The sequence below is a fragment of the Hyposmocoma kahamanoa genome, unplaced genomic scaffold (assembly GCF_003589595.1).
Source record: "Hyposmocoma kahamanoa isolate Upper Pololo Valley unplaced genomic scaffold, ASM358959v1 89, whole genome shotgun sequence".
NCBI classification, from domain to species: domain Eukaryota; kingdom Metazoa; phylum Arthropoda; class Insecta; order Lepidoptera; family Cosmopterigidae; genus Hyposmocoma; species Hyposmocoma kahamanoa.
In genome coordinates, this window is record NW_020654520.1 from 3,930,307 (window position 1) to 3,957,944 (window position 27,638).

The 27,638-nt window shown below is 35.2% G+C and overlaps 2 protein-coding genes across 4 annotated transcripts in view; both read left to right on the forward strand.

Moving 5' to 3' along the window:
- The first annotated feature begins 10,973 nt into the window (after positions 1-10,973).
- On the forward strand, positions 10,974-19,496 carry LOC113236148 (activating transcription factor 7-interacting protein 2). 2 transcript variants are annotated; one of them, XM_026472150.1, is made up of 4 exons: positions 10,974-11,083; positions 15,838-17,811; positions 17,890-18,846; positions 18,928-19,496. In XM_026472150.1, exons 2-4 carry the CDS (start codon positions 15,873-15,875, stop codon positions 19,386-19,388), a joined length of 3,357 nt encoding a protein of 1,118 aa, XP_026327935.1. In that variant the 5' UTR covers positions 10,974-11,083; positions 15,838-15,872; the 3' UTR covers positions 19,389-19,496. The 2 variants fall into 2 exon arrangements, with proteins under 2 accessions (XP_026327935.1, XP_026327936.1); XM_026472151.1 differs by having other exon boundaries at positions 15,838-17,591; positions 17,925-18,846.
- Positions 19,497-21,499: 2,003 nt separating this feature from the next.
- The window catches only part of LOC113236124, a 221,413-nt gene continuing 215,274 nt past the window's right edge, over positions 21,500-27,638 (forward strand). For both annotated transcript variants that reach the window (XM_026472121.1, XM_026472122.1), the window contains exon 1: positions 21,500-21,562. The gene's annotated coding sequence lies outside the window, so the exon portion shown is untranslated. The remainder of the gene's footprint in view (positions 21,563-27,638) is intronic.

Sequence of the window (27,638 nt, forward strand, 5' to 3'; positions counted from 1 at the left end):
TCTCAAATTTACACCCTGTATAATTAACAATAATATATAAGAACATTCACAGCAGCTACATGTTCCAATCAAAACACTATAGTGATAGTGTTTTGTTTTAGTGTCGAATTTTGTCAAAGAGTATCAGTACTGTGGACAGACATGACAGTCTATACCTATTGGGAATGGGCTAGCCAGGCAGTTAACACTGAGTGTTTATCAATGATATTAATTATACTCCATGGTTGCGAAAATGAACTTGGGAAATTAACATAAAGCCCCTGGCAAAGTTGCTATTAGTTGCACAATACATTTCATTCTGCTTTGACCCGGGGCATTTCGCTTACTATTTATAATTATTATGATATTAAAACCTAAAAACAAAAACAAATTAAGTAAAAGAATAAAACGTAGTTGCGTAGATGAAATTATTAATGGTATGTTATGTACTTTGTCGCCATTAATAATAATTGAATGGGACATTTGACATTTTTTTTTATTGTTATGTATACTGCTGTGATCAAAAAAGCTGATCTGTGACAATTTTTATTTTTTCCTAGGTGTATAAAGTATGAAGTTACCACAAGAGAAATGTCAATATTTTTAAATTTTATTTCTTTAAACATTATTTTCTCAGTTTTGAATTTCTATCACAAGCACCTTGTCAACTAACGGCCGCAGTACTTTTATTCATAGAAAGGCAAAGATCTCTAAGCCATGCAGCCTAGTCCTTCTTCATATTTTTAAAATTATATATGGTAATAATACTACATAACTATTTTATTCACATTATCCCTACTCTGTTACTGTGTAGTCAGAACACTCTGTTGCTTATTGATCTATGATATTCAAGTGTTGTGTCTTCACCCCACAACAGAGTGAAACACAGTGTGTGTGGAATGCAGCATCTAGTATGCAAGAGTACATAGATATAATTGATTATGATTCTTTAATATCATATTATTTTTAACAATTAATCATTGCAGTATAAGGTTTCATCATAAAAAATATGCACATACCCAGAAAGTATGCCGGTTTCTGCATCATTAATTACCTGCAATATCTTCTCTTTTTGTTCATTAGAGTATTTATTTTCTAATTCTTCGGTAAAAAACCGTCTTTGCAACATTGCCGCACGGCACACAAAACATTTTGGGCTCTGAAAATAAAACAGAATAAAATAAGCTATATTGCACAAAAAATACGATGTATATATGATGTATATCAACAGTATTATTTAACAGTAATTTTTATGGTCTTTTAACCGCCAATAAACTACCTACCTTTAATTTCATCATATTTGCCGTGTTGTTAGCAGCTCTCTTTATGAAGTAGCAATTTGAATTATATAATTGTTTATTACTTTATATATAGATATATTTTACTTTTCTTAATTTATAAGTCTTAAACAATAATCATTATTTTAATTTACAAACAAATCTCGCAGTTCTATTCTAGGCGACAGTGACAGTGGCAATCAGTGTTGCCAGACTTTTGTGAAGTTAATTCGCCAATTTATGTATGATTAGTAGCCGATAAGCCAGAAAATCCCTAAAAATCAAGGAAAACAATTTTACAATTCTGCTTGCTGCCGGATATTGAGGAATTGGGGAAATAAGAGAGTTCATCAATTCCCCACACGTCGGAATACTACCCCCAAATGAGTCAATTCCCCACAAAATCCCCAATAACATTTATAATTCCCCAGACATTTTATTATGAAGCCTAAAACCTTCCATCCTCTAAGCTAAAGTCGCCTTTTCCTTTTTCTAACATAGTTTAAATATCGCTGAGTCGCCGACCTTGTGTTTAGTGTTGTTAGAAACCGTGTTTTTTCTGAGGTGAAGAAAAACAATGAAAAAAAAACATGAAAACAAAACCGTTTTTTTCTGGAGTACGTTTTTTTTCTAAAAGTATGAAAATAAAAATATGACAATTGTATTTTTTTACTACATTTCCTCTTTAGTTGTTAATATTATTCTTCGTATTATTCGTATTATTCTTCGTTAATATTATTATTGCTAATATTATTAGATAAATTGCCCAAAATAAATGGGCAACACTCATAGTGTTGTCAATTTGTGGGAATTTCAACTCGATTGAGCATTTTGTGTCTAAAACAAAAAGCCCTGGAGAGGGTTTCTGATTGGGGATGATTAAACTTAGTCCAATTTAACCTCACCGAGACACAAGTTTGCGCGTTCACCGCTAAAAATACTCCATTTGCTGCAGACCTTCAGTTCCAGAACAAACCATTAAATGTCTCGGATAGCATCGGGACCTCGGTGTCGACATCTCTTGTGACGTTCAGTTCCGTAGTCACTTAGATGTCAAAGTCAAGCTGGCATCCAAAAAGCTTGGTGTGCTCAACAGGACTAAGCGGTATTTCACTTCGGAGCAGAGACTGCTACTTTGTAAGTCACAAACAAGTCCGTCCCCACATGGAATACTGCTGCCATCTTTGGGCAGGAGCTCCTGGATGCCAGCTTGGACCCTTTGACGCGGTTCAAAGACGTGCTATGAGATTTGTTGACGATCCTGTGCTTACAGACGATATTGAACCACTGTCTTGGAGAAGAGACTTTGCCTCCCTAAGCCTGTTATATCGCTTGTACAATGGCAAAAGTTTTGAAGAACTGTTTGACATGAAGCCAACAGCAACATTTTATCATCGCACCGCTCGCCACCGTCAGGGAGTCCATCCTCACACCCTGGAACCGAGTCGATCTCGTACTGTACTACTTCAGAGGAGCTCTCTCCCACATACAGTTAGGTTGTGCAATTAACTCCCTGCCGGTGTTTTCCCGACTGGTGTTGCAGGCGTTCATAGACGGTAACCGCTTTCCATCAGGCGGGCCGTATGCTTGTTTGCTGCAAAGTGATATCAATATTTTTTTCCACATCGCACATATCCCTTATATAGCAACCTTTACATAGAATTATTAGCCAGCCGCTTATGTTAAATTATTCGGTAGGATTTGAATGAAAGAAACGAAGACACAGAAAATTTTGATGACATTACAAGTGTGGGTTACACCTGTAACAGTAGTAACACTAGCAACACCACAAATGAAGATTACATTTTTGTTTTAATTATCATGGTAATTGATTTTTATAAACATGATATTCACATATATATATTCTTAAAACAAAAGTTAGTGTCTTATTTTATTACAGTTATTTGATTTTACTTTTTCTGAAATAAGAACTAATTTAGAAAATAACCAGGGCGCTGGTTTTTTTATTCATGTTTTTTTCAAAAATGTGAAAAAAACAAGTGGTTTTTTTTTTCAAGTTACAACACTAAGCCGACCACTTTTTTAGCCGCCGCGCGACCCCTCAAAGTAGTTTAAATGGCAAAACATCGAATAATCAGGCAACAATAGTGACAATAATAAATAGACAGCACCAGCAGTGTTGCCAGACTTTTGCGAAGTTAATTCGCCAATTTATGTGTGTTAAGTAGTCGATATTCGCCCACGCTATAAAATTTCTAAAAATCAAGGAAAACAATTTTACAATTCTGATTGGGGAATATGAATTCTCTTATTTCCCCAATTCCCCACACGTAGAAATACTCAAACCCCCAAATGAGTTATTTTACAACTCCATTCCCCACAAAATCCCCAATCAAATTTGTAATTCCCCAGACATTTTATTAAGCAGCCTATAATCGCTTTTTCCTATTTCAAACATAGCCTAAATATCGCCGAGTCGCCTATCGCATAGTTAATCGCTTAGAGCATATAGGATGGGAGGCGCTTTTTGAGGGGCGGGGGAAGTACTACAAGCAAACTGGTGCACTCAAATACAACATTGAATTGTGTCACTATGGTCTCACACAAACAAAAGTCTACAACACTAGCTTATTTTTACAAATACACAGATAAAACACATTCCTATCATGTCCGTACACAGAATAAGCCTATAAAAATAAAGCGATTCTCATGAATGTATTAGAGACGGAAAGTTATCGACGTGATAGTGTCGATATGTATTACGTACTGGTTAATCATGTATATGAAAAATGTAATTCCACCCTTGGCTAGACTGGATGTAGTGAATTTCTTTTTTAAATTTTGTGTGTTGTGTAACAGTGGTATTGTTTTATTTGTATTTGCCCGAGGAGTTTGCCGTTTACTTTTTATTATTTTCTTACAGTACGGCATAATTTATGATCATTTATATTAAACAATTACAATCATAAATTTAGCATTGAGTACTATATACTAAATCTATGATTGCAATTTAGTTTCATTATTTATAATTTATTACATTATTTAATATACAACACTACGGAGAAATCAATTTGAATAAACTTCGTTACATAATCTGTCGACAAAAATAGGAGCTAAAAGAGCGCGTCGCTTCTTTATAACGAAGAAATAGCGTCCATGAAGAACTGCATTTTTTTGTTTACAGTTGCACGATAGTTGCCTGTTAGTAAATAGGGAACTTCATAGGGATGCTTATGTCAAATGTTCGAATGTTTTCAAATATTTTTTATGTAATCGATAAATTGAATCAATGTGATCATTGTGAAGTGAAAAAAGTGATAAAATAGAAAATTAGCAATTAATGTAAAAAATAGGCTTATGTATGAAATGTAATTCACCCTTGGCTAGACTGGATGCAGCAGAGATTTTTTTGCAGGTTTGTATAGCGCAAGACGACATGTTTCGTGGAGTACTTGACGCAGTGAATTCGATAATGGAAATGAAAAATCATCAATTTGAAAGTAGTGTTTATTGTGCGATAGTTGTTTTGTGCTTGTACCTTGACAGAGGGGATTGCCAATTGATGACGCCTCCAGTCCTATTTGCTCTAAGGTTAAGGCGCCGCGCGACCACTCAAAGTAGCCTAAATGGCGAAAATTCACCTAATCTGGCAACACTGCTCACCAGAGGGAATGACAATGACAATAGTGAGTGGCATTGATGTTTGTGGTACGTTTCGATTTTGCAGCTGCGTTCATAACAAGTTTAAGCGTTATGTAATATATTTTACCAACAGTTTTCATAAGCTCACTAGATGGCGCCTGCCGGTTCAAAAAAAAAATCCTTACCGTATATAACATGAACCTTAGTTTTTAGATACTTTCGTTTTATTTAAATTATAAAATAGAAGCACGCTTGGCCACAACGTCACCATTAGGTATACAGTACAACAAATTATTGCAAGGTAGATAATTCACTCTAGTTTACATTTCCCCAATGATGGTGGCACAATTGAAAATCTTTAAAAATTTTAATTGTTTTATAGTGCCTGTCACTATAGATGTCCGTGAATCATTTTTAAATCTTTAAGAAGAACAAGTTCGATCACGTGTGAAGTATTAATCCTGCCTTTGGGATGGCTTTGCCCGAAACAAATTAGCAGCCTTGAACTCGGTGCGTGGAGCAAAAAGCCAAAGAGAATTAATAACAAGAATTCTTTTGTGGCATACAAAACCTTAACCACCGCAGAAAAGCGACCGGTCTGTCGGATACATTTTAGCAAAGTATTCGCAGGAACTTTTTAATTAAGTCCACCCTCATCGTTCCTGCTTCGGAGTATCAGAAAGCTCGAACATCTCCATTCCGACACAAAAGTTGTTGATATACCACCCATTCTCACGAAGCGCTTTGCTTTCCTACCACAGAGCAACGACATCACTGCCATGCCACGGCATCATCAACGACATCTGTGTTTCCCGAAATGTACTATGTTATGAATAGCAATTCAAGACTAGAGTGAATTGGGCATTTTTTAGACAAACACTTATCAGCGTGAATCATAAACATCATTAAGTATGTACATAGTAGGTGAGATATGGGCATACGTGTATCTATTATTTATACAAATAAAAAATAAAAGATGTACGAAATATTATAAATGGCTACTACAAAAGCTATATAAAGGAACATTTAAACGAAACATGGTAAAGTTACTATTTGTTTAATTTTTATTTAATTGAGGATTTAAATAGGCGGAAATAAATATTGTTTAGTGTCCCTTTTTTAGAATCTATTTTACCGCCCTCTGTGGATTTTTTTAAGCATTAGTCGTAATGCAATGTATTGTGCATCTTTCGTTTGTCAGTAAGTAATTTCTTAAATTAACACTAGATGTCACTATGATGCTCAAAGAAATGAAGTAAAAAAAATCTTCGCAAGATATAAAATATTTAGATAATTGAGCAGGACATTAGTCAATTAATTACGTTAAATGTGGGTGCTTTAATAAAATAAAAGTACGTACACTAACGTCGACTTCCTTTATTCTCAAATCATATTTGAAACAAAGTCCTAATAAAAGGATAGGTAGGTAACTAGTTCAGAATATAAACAGAAGTCGAAAATGTAGCGAAAAGTATTTAGACCACATCTGACGTGTCAAAGTCAAAGTTTTTTTTACACTCTGACAGTTTCACATTAACATTTCTATATAAAATACGTACTGGCCACTAATTAAAAAACTATAATATGACACAACAATATGTCAACGAACGTCAATCTTTTTGAATTTATAAGTCTTGGTTGTAGATATTTCAGTAAGGAACCTCCGTTTTATTAGTCTAGTTAGGCACCTGTATCAAGTCTAGATATTTCCCCACGTTCAAAATCGATTAACCACCGCTTGGGTAGTTGTACTTGACAATTTAGACTTAGAGAAGGGAAGAGAAGACAAAATTGGAAGAGATCACAATAGAGCGATAAAAAACTTTCGGGTCACGATAAAGGACGGTATGATATTCCTATCTCTCTCTAACTCGAGGAAACGGACCGCTTTGAACAAGATGGCGGACAAGGCAGCTCATTTGCCGACAGCTGTTTACGGCATACATTCATTCGATCGGAGTCTCTCTTTCGAGAAAGTTCGCTCGCGGTCAGCGTTCTGCTTCTGCTTTGCTACTGACCTACTTCTGTGTCACGCTTCACCTGCAGTTCTAGAGATTGGTAAGTTGTAATTTATCGCTCTCTCTCAGGATTGGTTGTAACTACCTACTTCTATTCCCTTCTTGTACTTTCTCTTCTTTCTAGGTTCTTATGTACCGAAATCAACGACTTGATACGAGACAAGAATTTTTTTTCTTACTCCCACACGACTTAGCATTCCGTTGTAAAATTGATAAATCTTGCAATGTTCGTTTTGTTCTGTCAATTTCTTGACTTGGATGGATTAAAAAAAAAATACGCTTTTTTAAACCATTAACCTAGTCATAAATGTATATTTAGAACCACAAAGTAACGTTATTAGGTTCAAGTATCAATCACAACTAAATGTAGCCGAGATTATTTGTCACAATCCCATCAGTTTACATTTTCTATTTCCTATCACCACAATATGCGATAAAGAAGCAAACATGAGCAATGCTTACGATGAGCAAATTTGACAGAATTACAGCTAAAATGCTGTCGTTTTGCTTTTTATCGCAACCTACTTATACTTTCGTCACAATACCTACTGGAATCACGCGGAGCGGCAACGTCGCTCGCTTTGCGCAAAGCGAGCGACCTGACCAACATGCGTTGCGCTCGTTGGTTGTATTGACTTTGTTTGTATAAGTCGTCATCCATCATATAGATATATAAACAATACCTCAATGCTGATGTGCTGTTCTATGCTCTTCTGTGCTATAGTTCTGACATTGACATCTATTTAAAAATAAAAGTAACACTAGAACTGCTATAACATATAAATGTTTTCATCGTGTATCTATTTAGTGAATAATTGTTCATGGTTGATTACCTACCTACTTTTTTTTTGCTGGTAATACATCATAATGAAGTAATAAATGATTAATAAAGTTTTTTTAAACATTAACAATGTACGAAATAATCTTGTTTCTATTTTTATTTTTTTAACAAACGATTTTGACACAAAATATGTTAAGTGCCAAGAAATCCATTATGGCGATAGTCACTCAACCGCAGTACACGTTTTTTCGCTCGTATGTAATTAATTTACATTATAATATATGTCCCAGCCGCTACAGTATAACCCAGTTCATAACAACCCAGAGGTCACGAATTCACGATTCCCAGCTCTGAGGTTTCTACGGACAAGGAAGAGAAGCAAATAAATATTCACTTAAATTATATGGCGTAAATAACACATTAGATCTTCATGCATACTCACGTAAATGACATACTTGATTTGATAAAAATTGTTAAGGTCAAAAAGTCTTCGTAAATGACCCCCTTATCACAAATTTTCAAAAAACAAAAATAGTTATAGTTGGTCATAAATTCATAACTATAATATAGGCACGTATGCTGTCGCAGACAATACGTCAAAAGTAAGTATAACAATATCGTTGAAAGACGTAAATAAAAAATCAAGGAACCCAATTGTGTAAGAAGCGAACTAAAAAAATGAAAACAAACACGAGACGCTTTACTCTCGACTTAAAATGGTCACTGCTCTCAATTTTCGAGATGCATTAGAAAGCGATAGAAAACGTCGTGGAATCAAATAATAGTAATAGTTTATTGTCAGGTAAAAATCCCATTTTACATAATACATCAGTAATGATGATGAATGATGATCAAAGCTCATAGTGTCAAACGAAAGATGTAGTCAGATATATCTTACATTTCTATGTTCAACTAGTCATTTCAAATATATCTCACACCCATGAACTCTTCAGAGTAGCTGACTTGACTTCCACTCCATGAAATGACAAAAGTAATTACAAGTCCGTATCATATTCGTTCATTCCTCATTCATGTTAAGCATTACATAGTACTGTAGTATTCAATTTAAAACGCGATCTCCTACTGAACTACATGCCCATTGATGCTATTAATCTAGTAATTTGAGACAATATTACTTACGTGGTACTTACTACGATATTTAGTCATCCGTCTTTTCAATCCTGGCCATCGAATATCACATGAAAGTTCATACAATACCATGTCCGTCCGCCATTTTGCTCCAGCTCCCAAGTACAATCTTCTGACGCGGATCGTTCGTCTCTTTCGCACTCACGAGCAAGCCTTTATGTCTGTTATCATACGTCAACTTTCTGCTCAAAAATTCTTCGCCATTTACGTCGTATTCCGCTGTTTCTAGACTGGGCTCGTAATCGTGAAAAAACCGATTTATATACGTAGCGTGAATGACTTCTTATTTTACAAAGTCATCCCTAAATTCCAATCTACAACAAGCAACCTTTTTTTGTTTAGAGGCATATTACCTAATTAACTATGTTGCTACTAATTTCTGATGCTTCTGCTTTTCCAATCTCTGATTAAGAAGAGTTTTAAGACCTTAGAGACCAATTTTTCACGGTCTATAAAAGCTTGGTATTCGACATTATTCTTTGGAGTGTATCCCGTCTCTTATGACTTCTAGTACAACAATTTCTTTGTCATCCGTACAAAGCGCGTCGGGGTGGCACTGTGGGAACTCCGCTGTTAAGGAAAACGGCATTGTATAGTGTGCATAACGTTGACTTCTGCTTTTAGAGCATATCGATGAAGTCTGTCAGACGCGTTAGTTGAGTGTGTTCGATACCACTAGAGTTAGAATAAACACTGCAAATTAATTGAACTACATTTTAGGTGATAGATTTTTAAATTGGATTATTTTTAACATTATGTGTACAAAATTTTGACGCTATTGTTGTAGATAGGCTGAACGGTAATATCATAGTTTCTTTTTCTTGATAAAAATCGTCGGTAATTTGTATTGATGATAAAGTTGGTCCTATTACAGTTTGCATATCTTATCGCAAGTGTCTGCAACAAAATTCTGTTCCCAGAGGAGGATAAAGTGATGTCAATCTATTTTCAAGCGTTTTCATAATAAAGATATTAAGATTGTAATCCGATTTTAATTGTCATAAGGTTTACGAAGTGATAAGTAAATATAACCTAACTAAACTGCCTGAGACCTAGTTCGAAACTAAGGTTCGAAATTGGAAAAAATCTAAAAAACACACTAGCCAATAGCCGTATTACCATTAGGTGTTAGACCAAGTTGTGGCTGCGTTACATTTGCGCTAAATTGACCACCTTTACAGTGATTGTCGTGTCGTTCACCTTGAAGAAGTTGTGTTATTTACTACAGTATTTCCATCTAATGAAAACTTATTATCATATTGTTTTTTTACACCTAGTGCATCATAATTTTCTTCATCATTTCATTATAAACCTCGAAAAATGACTAGTTTCTATTTTTGAGGTGACGTGTACGCGTTCGGCTCGCTTCGTCAAACGTCGGGCGTTCTCGCACCCAGTGTCAAACGGCCCACTCGGCGCCGTAACAACGGCAACGTCGCCTGTCGACTATTATTATTATTTCTCCATCGTTTAACTCATTGATTACGATTTATTCAATAGAGCGACTGAAAATATTGCTTTTTCTACTCATTTCTACGGTCGAGGGTCTTCTCTTCCGACATACTTCCGATAAAGAATATCTGACCAATCAATGACCTTTCTACCTAGTAGGAACGGCAACATTGCTTCCACCGTATTGTAGGTATTCTCAATATAAAACCTGGTAGCCACAATCTTTTGACATAGTGTTTTCATCACTTTTATTGGATTTTAAGAGATTTAAAGTAATAATTTTAATTGTACCTGTATGTCGTGTGATAGAGATGCGAAGTTGTTATAAGCACCCATAAATATATTGTTTTAATTAGGAAGTTCAATCGGCTTACTACCCTATAACTTAGGAATGAGTCACCAAGAAGTAGAACGCAGAAGAATGGACTACACCAATAAAATAAGACCCTCCTAATACCAACACGAATACATATTATGTACACAGGGTACTCTACAACACAGAGGCTAACGCTCGCTAGTCGACTCACGTGCGCGATATCACGTTCTATTTATTTGAGTACGATAAACGCTGACTTTGCCGTCCCGCTTGCTCGCGCCGCCATACTATTCGTTAATGTAAACCTCTCACATTCCGGTTACTCTGTACCGGTGTAGTTCGAGTTTCTCGCCACGGCTCAGCGCGCCATATTGGTGGCGGCCATTTTCTTCTCACTCCTTCTGCTTATGTCAGTACCGATATAGCCGCGTAAGTGAACACTCGTTTCGCGCAATTGTTATCTTCTTTGTATTCTTCTTTTAACTTCTTTTACTCGACGTCATTATAGGTAGGTACCTTTGTACTCGTATATCAACATATTTTTTAATTTGTAGTTACAGTAGTATTATAGTAGTAGTATGTTTTGAAGTAATTTTTTCAAACTTATTTCTTTAGTCGTAATATTTTTCTTGTTCGAGTAACAGGATTGTCAACAAAAAAAATAGTCATACTTAAATTTGGTTGTTTTATTTTAAGTATGTTGCTTTATACGACTGTAGTTGCGATAGCGATCGCGGTCAGTGCTCATGATTGTTTCACATTACGAATTACTAGTGACCGCCACCGCAAACGCCACCGCGGTTATTAAAGCAGCGCTTAAAACAAAGCAATATGGTTTAAATTCGAATATTTTTTAAACACTTTCGTGACTGACTGGACATATTCTGTTAGCGGTGGCAGTGGCGATAGACTTATATGTAAATTATCACCACCGCCATCGCGAGTGTTTGAATTAAGCGTTATACTAATTTAGTCGTCATTTACAACGACATAAAAAAAAAAAAATTTGTGCAGTCTCTTTATTTGCATAACAATTATACATAATTTCATTATAGACAATTATTATTGTCATCATTTTCTCGTGAACGTAAGTTGTGGTTGTTCTTTTCATCTCTATGTATCAGATATATCAGACCCGTTTTACAACATGAATTCTCTTTTGTACTCAATGCAAGTTCATTTAGCACATTTTGTATGTGACTTAACTGGAAAATCCAACATTGTATTTCTTTCTTCCCCCAAAATGATGTTCTAATTTGGTCTTTATTCTACGAGATATCGCAGTAAACCAACTACACCGGTGAATGACCCACTTCTGTCAACCTCTCTTTGGCTGATCTTACGATTATAAGTTTCCTCTGTCCCCGTTCGATACCCCTTGGCATGTTCCATGTTCACCTCGCTCGTTTTATTTCACTTCACACTCGCGGAACGTCCCCATCTCCCTCGCACTAACGTGCTTCTAAATATGCTAGAGCGCGACGACTAGTTCCGTGATATTCGCCTTTGCGTCACTTGGCGATCAACGTGCAGCACTAAAGCCAGAGTGGGGAATTTATTCCGGTGCTTCGCGCAATAGAACGTTCGCCGCCATTTTGAATTGTTTCATGTTTTTAATTTTCTCTATTGAAATAGTATTACGATCACGAATGAATACGTAAAGTATCGTGTTCGTAATAAATATGATGATAATACTAAACTAATCGCTATGTTTTTTGCTGGATTCATGTATTCATCATAGCACTTTAGTTTCTTTGTTTTATTTGATGCTGTTGCCCTTCCGTTGCCGTTCTTCGAGCACAGTAGTATCTTTGGCTTGACAGTCCACGTAATCCCTGCATTGTCATGTTTCTTTTGCCTTACGTGTGCGCATGTGTTTAGTCAAGACATTGACAAATGAATGACATACAGATCCTCCGTTTTTATGAAATTTTATCTCCTTTTGACTAATTCCGTTGAATCTTTCATTGTATTCTTCGCTCATTGGCAAACTTTTATGTTTTTTTCGCATAAAATTTCACCGTTAGGTGATCAAGTTCATATATACCTACATTTTTAGATTTATACGTATTAAAATTACTGATTTTTGGTACTTGCAGCAGTTGCAGTCCAGGAATAAATTGTAAAATTTGAATAGAATTGCAAAAATAGAGTAAATAAACAATCAACAGCCAAATATCGCGCATTGAATGTTTTGTTGGAGATTTTTATTAAGGTCGATGCTTTATTTTCGTCGCGCAGGTACGTACTTGGCGTGTATTTTTTAAATGAACTTTACCATATTTTCTGTAAATGGTTTTTAAAATTTTTGGTTTATCACAGTTGGTCGGATAAATTATTAATAATTTAATTTTTTTTAACTTCGAAATGTATAGTATTTTGTTTTCATGCTTTGATCTATCAAGTCGTGTTTTGTGAGGATAAGATGAAGCGTTCGGTCTCACTCGTTTGAAAAGGTGATGATGGTTGTGTGATGACCGGTTCCTATAATCAACGCATCGTCGTCGGTTATTCTAACCGTTCGTAAAGTCAATAACAATAACCATTCGATAACATTTATGTTTCACATTACTGTAGACCCGACTACCTGCGACAGATGGACGTTAGTTGACCGCCTACCGAAGGACCTCACAGATTCTTTTTGCGTTTTGTTATATAGGGTCAAGGGCACGTCAAACTTGACACTTAAGTTTTAAATCCAACTCTATGCCGCTTACGATAAAAACGGTTCAAAGTACAAAGTGTCAAGGTTGACGTGCTCTTGATTGTACCAAAAACACATATTTTAGCAAATATATAAAAAATGATATAACTATGATATTATACTACATTTAAATTTAAAAACTCAAAATTATGTTTCAAGAATGTGAATAAATAGTTTAAAAATGGTGTATGCATATATTTTTGCATATAGATTATGATTTAGAAGAGGTTTGACATTCTATGCCGGCGAGTGAACAAAACGCATACGCGTCACTTGTTTACAGATTACTGTTTGTCAGTCTAAACTTTCGATGGGATGAGTAGTATTTGTTTCAACTCGAGTTACTCGAGTTGACTTGTCTGCTAACTCGAGTTGCAACTCGTGTTTGACAGAGCAACCGCGAGTCGTGAGTAGAACTCGAATCGTCGATTCACCGATTTGGACAGCGACTCGAGCGTGACCGAAAGTTCACAGTGTAGCTCGAGTTGACTCGTTGTGGGAGTAACTCGAGTTAAATAACTCTACTCGCCCATCGTTCGCGACTCGAGCGTGCTCTGAAGGTCACCGACGCGCTGTATGAATGAAGTATTCGGTTCGGTGGCGGGCAGGGCGGGTCAACCGAGTTAGGTCGAGTTCATGAAAAAGTGACTCGAATTGACTCGTTATAGGAGTAACTCCAGTTAACCGAGTTAAATAACTCTACTCGCCCATCGCTAATCTAAACTGCCAGCCAGTTGAAAGTTCACTTTCACTCAAAACTTTACCAAACAACACAACCGACCTAATTCGGGCGGTAATAAAATTAATAACGCCTAGTAGCTTTGACAGCTCGTTGACATTTAAAAAATATTATAGAAACCCAACAAGTATAATATCATTGATAGAAACACTACGAACTGCCATCCCTATACATTATCCTTACTATTACATTGTTCGTCTTCGTGACCCTTTCGTCTGTAGGTAGCGAGTAACACACACTTACGAAACGCTTTTTAGAGGAGCGGTTTAGGCTTAAGTCGCTTAATTAAGAAGAGTACCGACCGAAAGCAAAACGGATCGTTTTTTGACTATAGGAACCGGGAGAGTCGCAAGGGATAGTTGCATTGTATTGAAGATTATTTTAAATAACAGTAAATTACGCAACAGATATTCAAGAGCATATCAAGTAGACTTGTGCCTGATCGGTCCTTAGAGGGAGCGATCCTAGTTAGTTCAATCAGTCAACTGAACTAGGTCGGTCTTCTAGTTCGTTTAGTTCATCTAGTTCCTTAGTTAGTTAGTTTGTCTTGTCCTTGCTCGAACACTGAACGAACGCTCCAAACTAGTAATTTAATTCACATGAACTTCTACGGACTTCTCGTATTATGAGATCAATAATACACTGTACTAAATTATTTAAAAATACAATTTGTATGGAATGGGCACTGTTTGATTTTCCTTCATATTTTACATGTATATAAACTGTCATTCTAACTAAATATCCTTTTTTTGCACAAAACAAGAATTTTAGTTACAACGGTGTGTTTAAAATATTATATTGCAATATTTAGGTACGTACTTACAACTAATTCATATACTCGTACACGTAGTTTGATATTATACATACAGATAACTACCACACCTACCAAAACATATGAGCACTTACTTTTTTGCAAACTTATATATACATAATGCATAATGTAGATACGTATTAGAGAAGACTTAGAACGATATAGCAACGTTCAATCGTGCATCCCACTCGAACTTGCGCTAAAAGCAGTGAAAGATCGCTATTTGTCCCGCTCGCATCGTTCCTACTGAATAAAAGACTGGTGAACTATCAACGCAGACAGTTCCTAGTTCGTACTGAACTAAAAAGAACGATGAACTATTAAAACCGTACAAGACGAACTAGTTCATGTCGGTCAGTGTCGGGAATATATTTCTAATAGTTCGTAGTTCATGAACTATACAAGCCTAATATCAAGCTTGACACATTGGACTTTGGATCGTTCTTATCGCAAGCGGCATAGAGTTGCAAAGTGTCCTAACCTGCTTTTGACACTACAATTTAGTTTGAATGTGTACAGTGTGCGCAATCTTGTTTGTAATAAAATTGACATTAATTTAACGAAATTCGTACTGAAATGGTTTTTTTTTAAACAATAACGACATAATGTCTGCAATATATTTAAAGTCGTCCGTTGCGACGAGGTTAATTTAAAAAAAATGTGATTGGAAATTGACATATCATTGAATAGTTTTGTTTTATTTATGTCACTTTAGTCTAAAATTATCATTATAATAATTAACACATTAGGCATACGTCTAATGCTGCGCACGGGTAGGAAAGGATAGAGATTAGGCCATAATGCGCATTGAGAACTTAACACGTTTTCCACGGATTCTGAACCTTCTTCGACACGCAGGTTTCATCACGATGTGTTTTGCATCATCCTCAACGACTACAAAACTTTACCAAATATGGAACACAGGGATTCATATCGCCACTTTTGAAAAAAAAACGTTCTCCCCTTTTATCAATAAAAAATTATTTATTTATTTATTTTTTATTCCAGGTCTTAGCGGTAATCGGCGCAGGAAATGTTAAAAAATGCAACTAATTGTGAACACTGAGAGCACGGATACTGAGAAGATGTCGACAATTGAACAAGAATCTCTAATTGAAAAACCATTTATCAATGGATCTCAAGAAATGAATGATGTCATTAAAGCAATTGACGATCAGGAAATACCAATTGCCAATAAAGAAAACATCCAAGTCGAAGAAAATAAAATTATTAACATTTACGAAAATAGACACCCTGCAGAAACTCCAGAAGTTAAAGATGACGATAAGATTAGTGTACATACGAAAGAAGAAGCCAAAAAATCCATTGATGATGCTGCTGTGACTGATGAAGATTGTAAGCAATTGACGGATAGCACTGAACATAATTGTTCTGTCATTAAAAATGGGACTGAAAATGTCACGCATGAAATTGACGAGAATAAATCTCAAAATAATTCTGTTGAAAAAGACGAGGGTTCGAAAATTTTTGGTATTATAATTAATACACAGAATAATGCAGCTACAGAGAATAATGCAGTTAAAGATGAAAACAAAAATGATGATGATAAAGATGAAAACAAAAATGATGATGATACTGTTGTCAAAGGAATAAAGCCGGTAAAGGATACACAATCACACGAAGAAACAGAAATCGATGATTTAAAAGAAAAAAAAAATATCGAAGGTGTTGATGTAGAGCATGAAGCTAAGGTGATAATTAGTGAAGTTGATTTTAATGAAGTTAAAGAAAAAAATAGTGAATTTAAGCAAACATTACAAGAAAATTCACATGCTTCAATAACAGCAGATGAATCTGAAACCATACCACAAAAAGCAGCCAACGAGTCTTCCGAAGCAATTTCAGACTTAGGTGAAGAATTTCCTTCCACTTGTCCAAATGATGGAGACTCTGTAAGACAAGAAATCGCACAAATTTCAACGATCGACGCAGATGACGTACATAGTATTAGAGAAATCGACAGTACGATTATCTCTTCTGGTGATAATAGTAACTGTAAGGAAACTTCAGTACATGCCGCTGATATTAGAGGTGAAATAACACAAGGCGACAGTGAAAACACAGAGATGCCTAAGGAAATGTTGGATCCCGGTGACGTAATAACGGAAATAATCACTGAAGAGAATAATCCTGCGCAACTTACAGAGGACGTTGAAATGGTGAGTACTGAATGTAAAATTAATGATATTGCCGACGTTAAAGCCGAAGAGAAGAGTGAATATGCACAAACGGCAGAGCACGTTGAAGTGGTTGATTTGCAAGATAAAAACAAAGATGATGCTGACATTCAGGGTATCATCCAAATGGATATTAGTGAGAACGGGGATAAAACCACTATTCAAAGTTCGCGGAATGGAGAAATAGACGATGTAGATAAAAATAAAGATGATAGCTATAGTCAAGTTACCACTGTATCAACTGTTGATCAAAATGAGAATAAAGACACCAGTACAAAAAACATGAAAATCGACACTGTAAAAGATAAAAATTCTGAAATTAAAAATGAAAGTAATGACGTTATTGCAAATACAGTCAATGATATTGTAGACTTAGACGAAGTTAAAATTGTTGAAGATGATCGCAAAGAGGGTACATGTGATAAGAAAGAAGTATCTCGTGTAGCACAGAAAGTCGAAGAGAAGATAATATGTACTACAACTATTAGACTTTCAAATACCTTAGATATTTTGTCTGATGATGACGAAGAACCTCCAAAGACTATTTCACCAGAACCATCTAAAGTAGATATACAAAAGGTCACAAGTCCTGAAGTTTCGGAAAAATGTATAAACCTAGATGATGATGATGACATCATGCTTATTGATGATGTCACAAGCAGTGATCTCAAGGAAAAAACCCCTGAGGCAACTGTTGAAAGTGGGAAATTGGATTTTGACCTTGAATCAGTTAACAGCAAAGAGATTGAAGACAGCAAGGTGCCAGTCACTGGCAATAATCTGGGTAAGGGTAAATTTTATTATCAATTGTTGCACTTTCTTATGAATTCCTTTTATTAACTACATAATTATACTTTTTCAGATCCTGTTATATCGGAAAGAACCACTTCACCTAAAGTGACAACAGAACAAATTGTAGATGAAAACCCTGATGAGAAATCTGAAAAACCTAAACCATTAATTCCTGACAATTTCTTTAAAACCTTCAAGAAAAACTTAGCTGAAATGACCAGAGATGACCTTGAGGAGTTCTGTATTCTAAAAATAGTAGAAAGTGTAGTCGAACGGAGCAACTTAAACGATACCAAATCAAAATTGAAAACTATGGCACTAGGCATAGAAGAGTACAAAAAGAAAGCTATGATGCTCACGAAACAAAACAGAGATTTACAAGTTGTTTTAAAGTCTATTCAGGAAGAACTAAAAAAGAAATCTGGTACTGCAATTACCCCTCTAAAGATTACTAGATCTGTCGGTATGCAAGTTATAATGCCGGACAAAAACAGGCGAAAAGGAATGGTGCAAAATACGGGGGCTAGTCCTAACACTAATGCACAAACAAATGTTAATAATAATACTAATCGACCACAGAGAAATTCTAACCAGAACCAGCGACTTCAAAAACAAGCAAGTACCGTGCAGTCCATACCAGTTCCTAGATTAGTGCCAGCTACGAACACTAATGTCACAAATAAACCTGCACAACCTTCTACTACGAATAATGCAAAAGCAGCTACTTCCTTGCCAAATGGCGCTAAAAACGCTCCAGTCACACAAAAAGCCGCTGAAAAACGGGCACACAGCCGTGTACAATCTGTCACTGTAGATTTAACAGATGACGAACCTCCTGCTAAACAAACGCCGAAGAATTCGCCAGTTCCACCCGTGCGTCTGATACCTTCACAAAACCTTTTGTCGACGAGACAGCAGTTCACTCAAAATAGTCCTCGAAAAGTCTATATACCTATAAGTGGTCCCCAGGCTCAGAATATTAGACCGGGACAAGCTGTAATGTTGAAGAATGTATCTCCATCACCTGGTAAATTGATATACTATTTTATAATCATTTTAAATTTTGTTCTTATTATAAGTGTAATAATAGAAATGTGTTCGATTCCAGCACCGAGAGCGAACAGGCCTCCAATGGTGCGACTGCCGCAAAGTTCAGTGCGCTCGGGCAGAGGTCCTAACAGCAACAGGCACCCGGCACCTTTACCGGACGCCATGAAACAATATCAACCCCCCAACTGGAAAGCTTTACCACCAGCGCCGGATCTAAAACTATCCAAAGTAGAAAACGGCATAGTCATCTCATGGAAAATTGACGGATATCAAGATGACAGTTACGAAGAAATAGCTAGTTATCAATTGTATGCTTATCAAGAAACTTCAACGCCTCCAAACACGGCGCTATGGAAAAAGATTGGCGATGTCAAAGCGTTACCCTTGCCAATGGCCTGCACATTGACGCAATTTATGGCCGGATACAAGTATTACTTCGCAGTTAGAGCTGTAGATATCAGGTCACGGGTGGGGCCTTTCAGCTTGCCTGGCAGTATACTTCTCCTTAATAAAATGTAAGACTGAAGCATAAGAACTTAGAATTACATAATATAATATTTGTTACTATGATGTTATACATTGTAGCAACGCTTTGTGTAGATCTCTTTGGTATTGGATTTGTTAATTTAAGGTTCTTAGTCAAAATTATTTAATACTTTGATTGTACAGTACACAATAATTTAGTTAATTAATAACTGCTTGCAGTATATTTACCCGAAAATTATTTATATTTTAGAACTGACGCTGCGGATTTGTGAAAGTAAAATATGTAGATTCTGTATGTATATTGAAATTTAAATTGATGTAGGAAACGCATAAATTGTTGCAAAATGTAAATGACGGTTTTAAATAATAATTTTACATGTGAGGTTTCGACATGTTACTATTCAGCGTTGGATGATAATCTTAATTAACGACGTACAAGTTACTAAAAAATCTTTAAGCAACTCCCGTGGCTAATCTAACATTGCCTAAGTTCTCGATTTGTGATTAAAATCCTGAAGATAGAGACTGGCTTTCATTTCTGTGTTCGAAATCCAACAAATCTCAACTACCCGCAAAAAGTTATTGACACAGGCTGATAATTTTTCTTACAAATGATGCCCTAATCCTTGGGCACTAGCATCGATGAATGAGTAAATTTATAGCGCCATCTATGCAAGAGCTTGATAACTAATCTAAACCAGGAAACCGAACTCGACAACAAAAGTATTTCTTTGGTTAATAGTGAGATATTCGAGTACCACATGAGATCAGATACAAACGAATGTTGCCTTATTTCAAAATAATTTACAAAATTAGCTATAATAGCGTGTACTGTTTGCAAGAAATAAGTTTGAATTTTAATTGAATATTAATTATTGAACGTGTTTTAAAAATTGGCCATAACTGCGTACAAGAAATAGGTTTATCTTTCATTAAAAATACTAAAATCCATTAAAGATTAAGAATAAGTTGAACTAGGTATTAATTTGTGTGGACCATTTTTTCATCTTTATAGGTTAAAAGAATGTCTTTGTCCGAATGGTGATTTTGAAAAAAAAATGGAAATAAAATATTCACATTGTTTCAATTTCGCAAATTTAAATAATCACGGGCATGATTATTAATCAATGAATTAATCTTCGATGTTCGAAGACAAATGAATAAATATATATACAAATTCACTTATCGATATCATTGACTTACAATTATATGGACGTCGGGTCCGCGCTAAAAAGTGTCCGCACTTGTAAGGCGCTAAAATCGTATACAGAGCGCCAAACTCCGCTTTAGTCTTCATTTGTTCGACTGACAGCGCGATACTGCGATGACATTACAATTTAAATTTCGAATAGGTTGACTTGGGACATTTTTTTGTGGTTTTTGTATTAGACCCGTCGTCCATTTATTTGTAAGTCAATGATCGATATCATGATTAATGATCAGGTGAAACTTACCTACTACTACTTTTAATAAAACGTAATAAATGTAATAATGTTATAATGAATTTGTGTGTGCAAATATTGAAAATAGGAAGCTAGGATAATTTACAAAAAGTGATTTCGATTGTGATTGCACGTTCGCACTTATCTGTCATTTTTGCGTGGAATATGTTGGAATTTTTGTTCTAGTGTGATATCCCTTTAACTGTCATTCGGTTGACAGTAATGACAGCTGGTTATTTTTTGTTATGGCAATAATGTTCCAGTTTTCAAGAAATTCGCGAATGTAGCGGTTGTTTCTCGCATTTTGCTCAATTTTTTGGTATATTTTCGAAATGCAAATTCATAAATACTACTTTATTATGTGATTACGGTAAGCTGTTACCCGTAATTAAAATATATCTTTTCAAATACTGTAGGAAAAGTATTACCGCGTTAGATTAGATATAATTTTACGTAGATTGACATGTCGTTTCGCAAATAGTTTCCACGGAGAGGTGCTTTATTTGTGTACGTTGTGAGGAAAATATCCGCGAGGATTGTTTTTCTCAGTGATACAAGTGAAAAGAAGTGTTAGTTCGTTACAAGAGGCATAAATTAAGTGTTTTGTGTTATTTATAAGTGTGTTATGTGTACACAGTGTGACGATAAGTAACTTTTATTTGCGTTGGGTGTGTAATTTTGAGGTATTGGATGTTTATTTGCGGTTCCTGGACCGTGTGAGCCATGCTGGCTCCGCTGCGACGTCGTGACGTGGATTTTCGACAGGTAAACAATGCTTACATGTTTCTTTCAAGTATGTTCTATCTTACTTTCTTTTCGTTTTCTGTATATTCATTTCCATAGCTACTTTTAGCTTGTATATTTTGCGTGTTTTGTATCATGTAAGTGTCACTTTGTTATTTTTTTGTGATATTATTTTGTGTTAAATAATTAATGTAATAATATTTTTTTGTGTAGTTGTTGATTAATGGCAATATTCCCGTTGCGAAGCCTGTTTGGGTGTTTTTATCATGTTACTATCTGAATAGCTTATAATTACCTTGTGTAGAAAATTTGTGTGTGCCATCAAAACTGGCTTGGCAAGTTCTAGGTTTGATCTTTGTGTGGAGTATTTGTCTTGTATCATAACTTCATTGAAACCTCAGTATTTTTCCTTAACTTTAGTTGATCTCCTTTCCAGTTTCTTGTTTATGGTAGTGTATATGTGAGATGATTTGTGTATCAGATAGGTGTTTACTTATATTCATCTACTTAGTAACATACTATCCAACATTAACTGCTCTGTGTTATTTATTGCCTGTTAGTTAATACTTATGTTTTATCTGATTGAACTACTAATCAACCTCTTTTATTTTTAACAGTCATCTTTCTCATTTGATGAGGTGATGGAAAAATCTCCATTGTGTTGATGGCTTCAATGCTTTTTTAAACAGTTGTTTATTTTACACCTATATACACATAAACACACATATACATACATACATATATGGATAAGTTTGTAGTTATTTCTTAATACTTATTAATTATGAACAACAAAAAGGAGCTCACATCTTTCTATCCATCATCATCAGCAACCAATTTATACATCTGCTCGGGTTTAGGTCATAGTCCGCCTCCCTTTTTGAGGATAGTGAACCTTTTTCGATGTGCATTGTCATTACAATGATTTCCTTCAACTAAAAATTCATGGTAAATTAAATTTTGCACATAAATTTCAAGAAAGTCAAGAGTGTGAGCCTGGATTCGAACCAAAAGCTTTAGCCACGGTGGCAAGTAAAATCATTTGCTTACCACAGCTATCCACGTTTCATCTGTATCTTGATTTATTAGGTTAATGATTAGATGTGCACTCCGTGTTGAGATTTGTTTCGTTTATCTTGGTTGATTAGGAAGACTACAGTCCAGCTTATTCATTTGTTCTTCGTGTGATGAAATCCACATCCATTTTTGTTTACCTATTCAAATTCAAATGCAAAATAATCTTTGTTTCATAAGTAAGCATTATTATACTTGAAATCGTCACATTGGATAAACTCTACCGCTCATTCGCAAGGCAGATTCCCCTGAGAAGAATGAGCAAGAAACTCTATGATTTGCCCTTTGTAAATAACATTTGTACACATTCAACATTTACAATATATGTATATTTTTGTTTTGAAACATTAGAGATCGAGACTACTTCCATGAGCTTAACGGGATACTACCACGGATTTTTGTCATCCAAGTACGCAGAAGTTGTGTAATAACGTTTAGTATAAAGTTTTTGTTTCACTCACATAGTTTTAAACCTTGTGAAAGGCAAATTTTGTAAATCAACCGGAATCTTGTTATAGAAGCGTACACATTGCCCCTTATATGAAATTGTGACTTTGTGACGACTACTATCAACAGCTAGTTTATTTTTATGTTATGTCTGTCAATATTTTTCATAAAGAAATTACTATTCCTCTTAACATAAATTACATTTTCATAAATGTACTGTGAAGATAAGAATGTTAAATTCCTGTTAAAATGTAAGAATGTTAATTCCTTAAACTTATCTCTCGGAGACACTCTGGGGCCCAGATTGTAAATTGCCCTAACGGCAAGTTTCTGCAGGACAAAATGGCAAAATGCCACAAACCTTTTTTTGTGTACTGTGGATTGATTGTATTGGCCAGTTTTTGCCATATAAAATTGGCCCTAGCACAATATTTTCATTAGCATACCCTTTAGCATTATTATGAATACTCCCGTCACTGTCAAGTTTTTGTGATTGTGACCAGAGCTTCATTTCAACTTTCATTTCTACATGAGTTCTTTGTTCAATGGTGTACTTGTTATATTGTTCTTTACGATAATAAACCTGAACCACTGATTCAATACCATGTAAACATAGCTTAAACTTGAGCACCTGTAGCAATTCATTCTGAAGAGCAAATAAACTTGTCAAGGTGTTCTAGACATCTAAAGTGGAAGTATTCTAGGCATATAGGCAAGGCAAATGTAGCACAAAATTACCAATTTACACTAGAAGCTGAAATGAATAGCAGATGACGAATACAAACAATGGGAATGTCATCTTTACAAATCTATTTTCATTACATATTTAATTTATCTTTTTTACTACAAAATTCTAAATTTCGTACTGTTAAATTTGTTTTTGCATTACTTTTTTGATGAATTAATGTTATTTTTTTTATTCCATTCTTGTTATTCCATCATTGTTTTTCTGCAGTTGTTTTCATACCTGCGTGCATTATGTAACTTGTTTAATCAACTTTTTACCTTGTCTTGCTTACTCCACTTGATCTATTCCATATTCATAGGGTCAGCTACAGGGACTATGACATTAGAACAATGGCACAAAATATTAATTACTGAGTTACTAGAGATTGACTGAAATGCATGTAGACAAACTGAGTGTACAATAATAAAATTATTGGAGACTCTTCTTCTTCTTGCTGTACTTATCCCACGCTAGGTGAGGTCGGCACGACATTTATTTTTCTTCCACTCTCCCCTATCGCCTATTGGAGATAATATATAATAATTGAATTGGATACAATGTCAATAATATAATGTTACTTGGTTACGACGTCAGCATCCTGGACCTCAGCGACCAGACAATTTACCACCTTGGATGGCTAAATTGTGGTATATGTTAATTGGCCATGATTTTGAAAATTCGCGGGCTTTTAAGTTTGCAACTCGCGTGTTGTCCCATTAAGCTGTCTATCAATTTTTTTCTCCTTTCTTCAAATGAACCAAGGGTTTTGTTTGAGCTCTTTATTTTTCTAAGCGCATTACGTAATCACGCTTATCAGTGGTGGCGTTAATAATGTTGTCTAACGTGTAGTTAGGTACACGATATCACTGATATGGTTGTAACAGCTTGATTACGAAAATAACAATATACACGTAATATTCTACAGTAACAAAACAGGATAGCTATGTCGCGCAGGGTTCAAGAAAGTCGCTCTTCCGCCTCACTTTCACTGACTGGCACCCGCGCAGCTACTTTCGCCACGGGCTGCGTTCGCGCACGGCGACTTGCGGTTTTGCATATTGTACACTGTTCATGTTTATTTTAGTTTTATTTGTCGTTTTGTTCAGTGTTTGAATTTCGCTTGGTAATTTAGTAGCATGTTGTTTACGTGTATTCTTCTACATTGTTGTTTTTCCGTCCATGATTTTGTTTTCTCTGTGCAGTCTATAGTTCCTAATTTTAAAAATGTTTAGTCCAACTGTTGCTTCTATGAAAAAAACGACATTTTAAAAATGTACAATGTATTTTTTTAACAATGGCTGCCGAACTGTTGTGTTTTTGCAACCAAATTTTTAGAACTTTGCTAAGTATTACTTCCACAAGACATCTCTCAATTTAAGTGCAAAAAGTACTTAGTAAAAAAGTTCGAAAGTAACAAAAATCAACGCGAAACCGAAAGGGATATCAGGAATGTAGCAAGAGAAGTACCTAAATCTTTTCCGGAAATCAAGCTTATAGACGCGTGTGTATTATGTACAATAATGTAATAATTTTCTCTTATGATGTAACGCGGTTCACCTCTACCGAAATGATTACTCCTTTTATCAGTTCGTCCACATTAAAAATATCATGCATCGTTATATCATTATTATTGTGTCAAGATTATATTATTTATTTTGTGTTTAACGAGGCAAATGTATTATTTGTTATAGGTAATGTTTGCTTATGTATCATTCAATATCTGACCAGCAATTCATTTACTTTAATTGTCACTAGTAACAAATGGGAAGCTTAAAAAACTGTAGGATTTCCTCCAATTGTCTTAATGTCCTCCGGAGCTTATGTTTGCTGAGATTAATACTGGCTTAGGAGACACAGAAGTGTGTTATAGCAGATCTACAGTGTCTGCTCTCTGCAGCTTGAGGTTGGATATCAGCTTATCCGCCCGCAGTCTTCCGTTAGACCCTTGGGGTCGATTCGACCCCATACCTTACGATAACTCAGTTATCAACCGATTCGATTTGATATCGTACGATTTCTTTTCATTTTTATTCACAACACCCGAATCGAACGTCAAACTGTCGTAATCGAAACCGATCCGTAATGACGTCACACCCGTACGATTCTCGAACTTCTCGACCGGCAAAGGGCACAGATGTAATTCAGAATACAATTATCGAATGAAAGTTGCCGAACGTCTTATTGTTTATAAAGCAAGAATGTAGTATGGAAATCTCTTAATATTTTAAATAAAGTGGCATTGTGTTCAATTTTAATAATTCATTTTAATGCATTCGTATATTTTAGACATTTAAAGTCTTAAAAATGTGTATAAAAGGACTTTCATTTTTCTTATAATATAGTATTTCACCGACTGACTCCGTAAACGCTATTGGATAACGATATCGCACCTGAATCAGAATCGAACGTTTAATTCCAACGTCAGAATAGCGCCCTCCGATTAGAGAACGAAATCCAATCGAACGATTCAGTTACAATATCGAAGACTTCTGAATCGGGCTGCTGATCACCATTCAGAGGCTATTAGAGCCCAAAGTCAGAGCATTTCTTTAGCGTTGGGTACTGTAGTCCCGACTTTATGTACCGGAGGTGTGAAAAAGGGTTGATAACATTCTCATCCGTAGAACAAAGATCTAAGTGCAAGACTACTTGTTCTCAGGACATGGTACATTTCGTTCGTTCTTCTTAGCTGTGGATGTCAGATCGACCGTTGTTCGATTTTATATTTCCGAAACGAAACAAGATATATACATTCTCAAAACACCTTTGTAATAAAAAAATGTAACCTTTGTAATAAAAATAATGTAATTATTCTCATAACGAACTTTTTCTGTTTTCGCCATATACTCACATAGTATGAGTCGATTAATCCCTATTTTTTTTTTTATTTATTTATTTGTATCTATGTTACAAAGACCCATAAATACATACCTTATAGACTAATACACATAATAATATAATTATGATTATATGGAGTGTTTTATTAAAACACTAATGGCCAAATATTATTTACACGTATTGCTAGCGACGTGTGACGTAAGGGTGTCCGATAACTGAACTATGAAAGATTTGAGACGTTGAAGACTTCCTTTGGCTTTCGCTAGTTCGCCGCTGCTTTGTTGTCTTTGATGCGACCTGTAATTGTAATGAAGTGACCTGTAACCGTATACCCTGTTTGTTCCACTCCCTAAGAGAATTTATTGCACAGTTCTCCACAATCCTTGATGTTTGGGAGTGTGAGGCCTTGACTGTCTGAGTATATGCAAATATACTGGTTATTGATAGGAATTTTGAATATGTAATTGTATAGTCTGTTCCAATCCGTTTTGAACAAAAAATAAACAAACCTGTTTGGTTAAAATTCTAAAGCAATCACTCATTAAATCGAATAAGTAACACTTTCACGTATATTTCGAAGATTTCGACTTGATATATCGCACTGCTAATACAATAGTGTATTAATTCAAAATGTGAATTTATTCAGTATAGCTGAAAAACGAATTACTCCGTTCCCGTGAAAGATTATTATAATTTATGTATAGGTTAAAATTTATTAGACATCTGAACAATTTCGTACTTGCCAAATAGAAGTATATTTAAAAATTAGTGAAAAATAATTTTATATTTTTGAGTAAGGACTGTTTTGTCCTGAACTAGCTCACAAAACGTTTGTCTATTTCTGTGTTAAGTAGATATATTTTAATGGTTTCTTACAATATTCTAATGACAATTTTAATGACATGAGAGAAAGAAATTTTACGTTCAGATATGGTATAATCTTGAATTTCACATTTTTTGAGTTACTACACTATTGTAATAGTAGTGCGATATCATCACTTTTTCCAACAATAT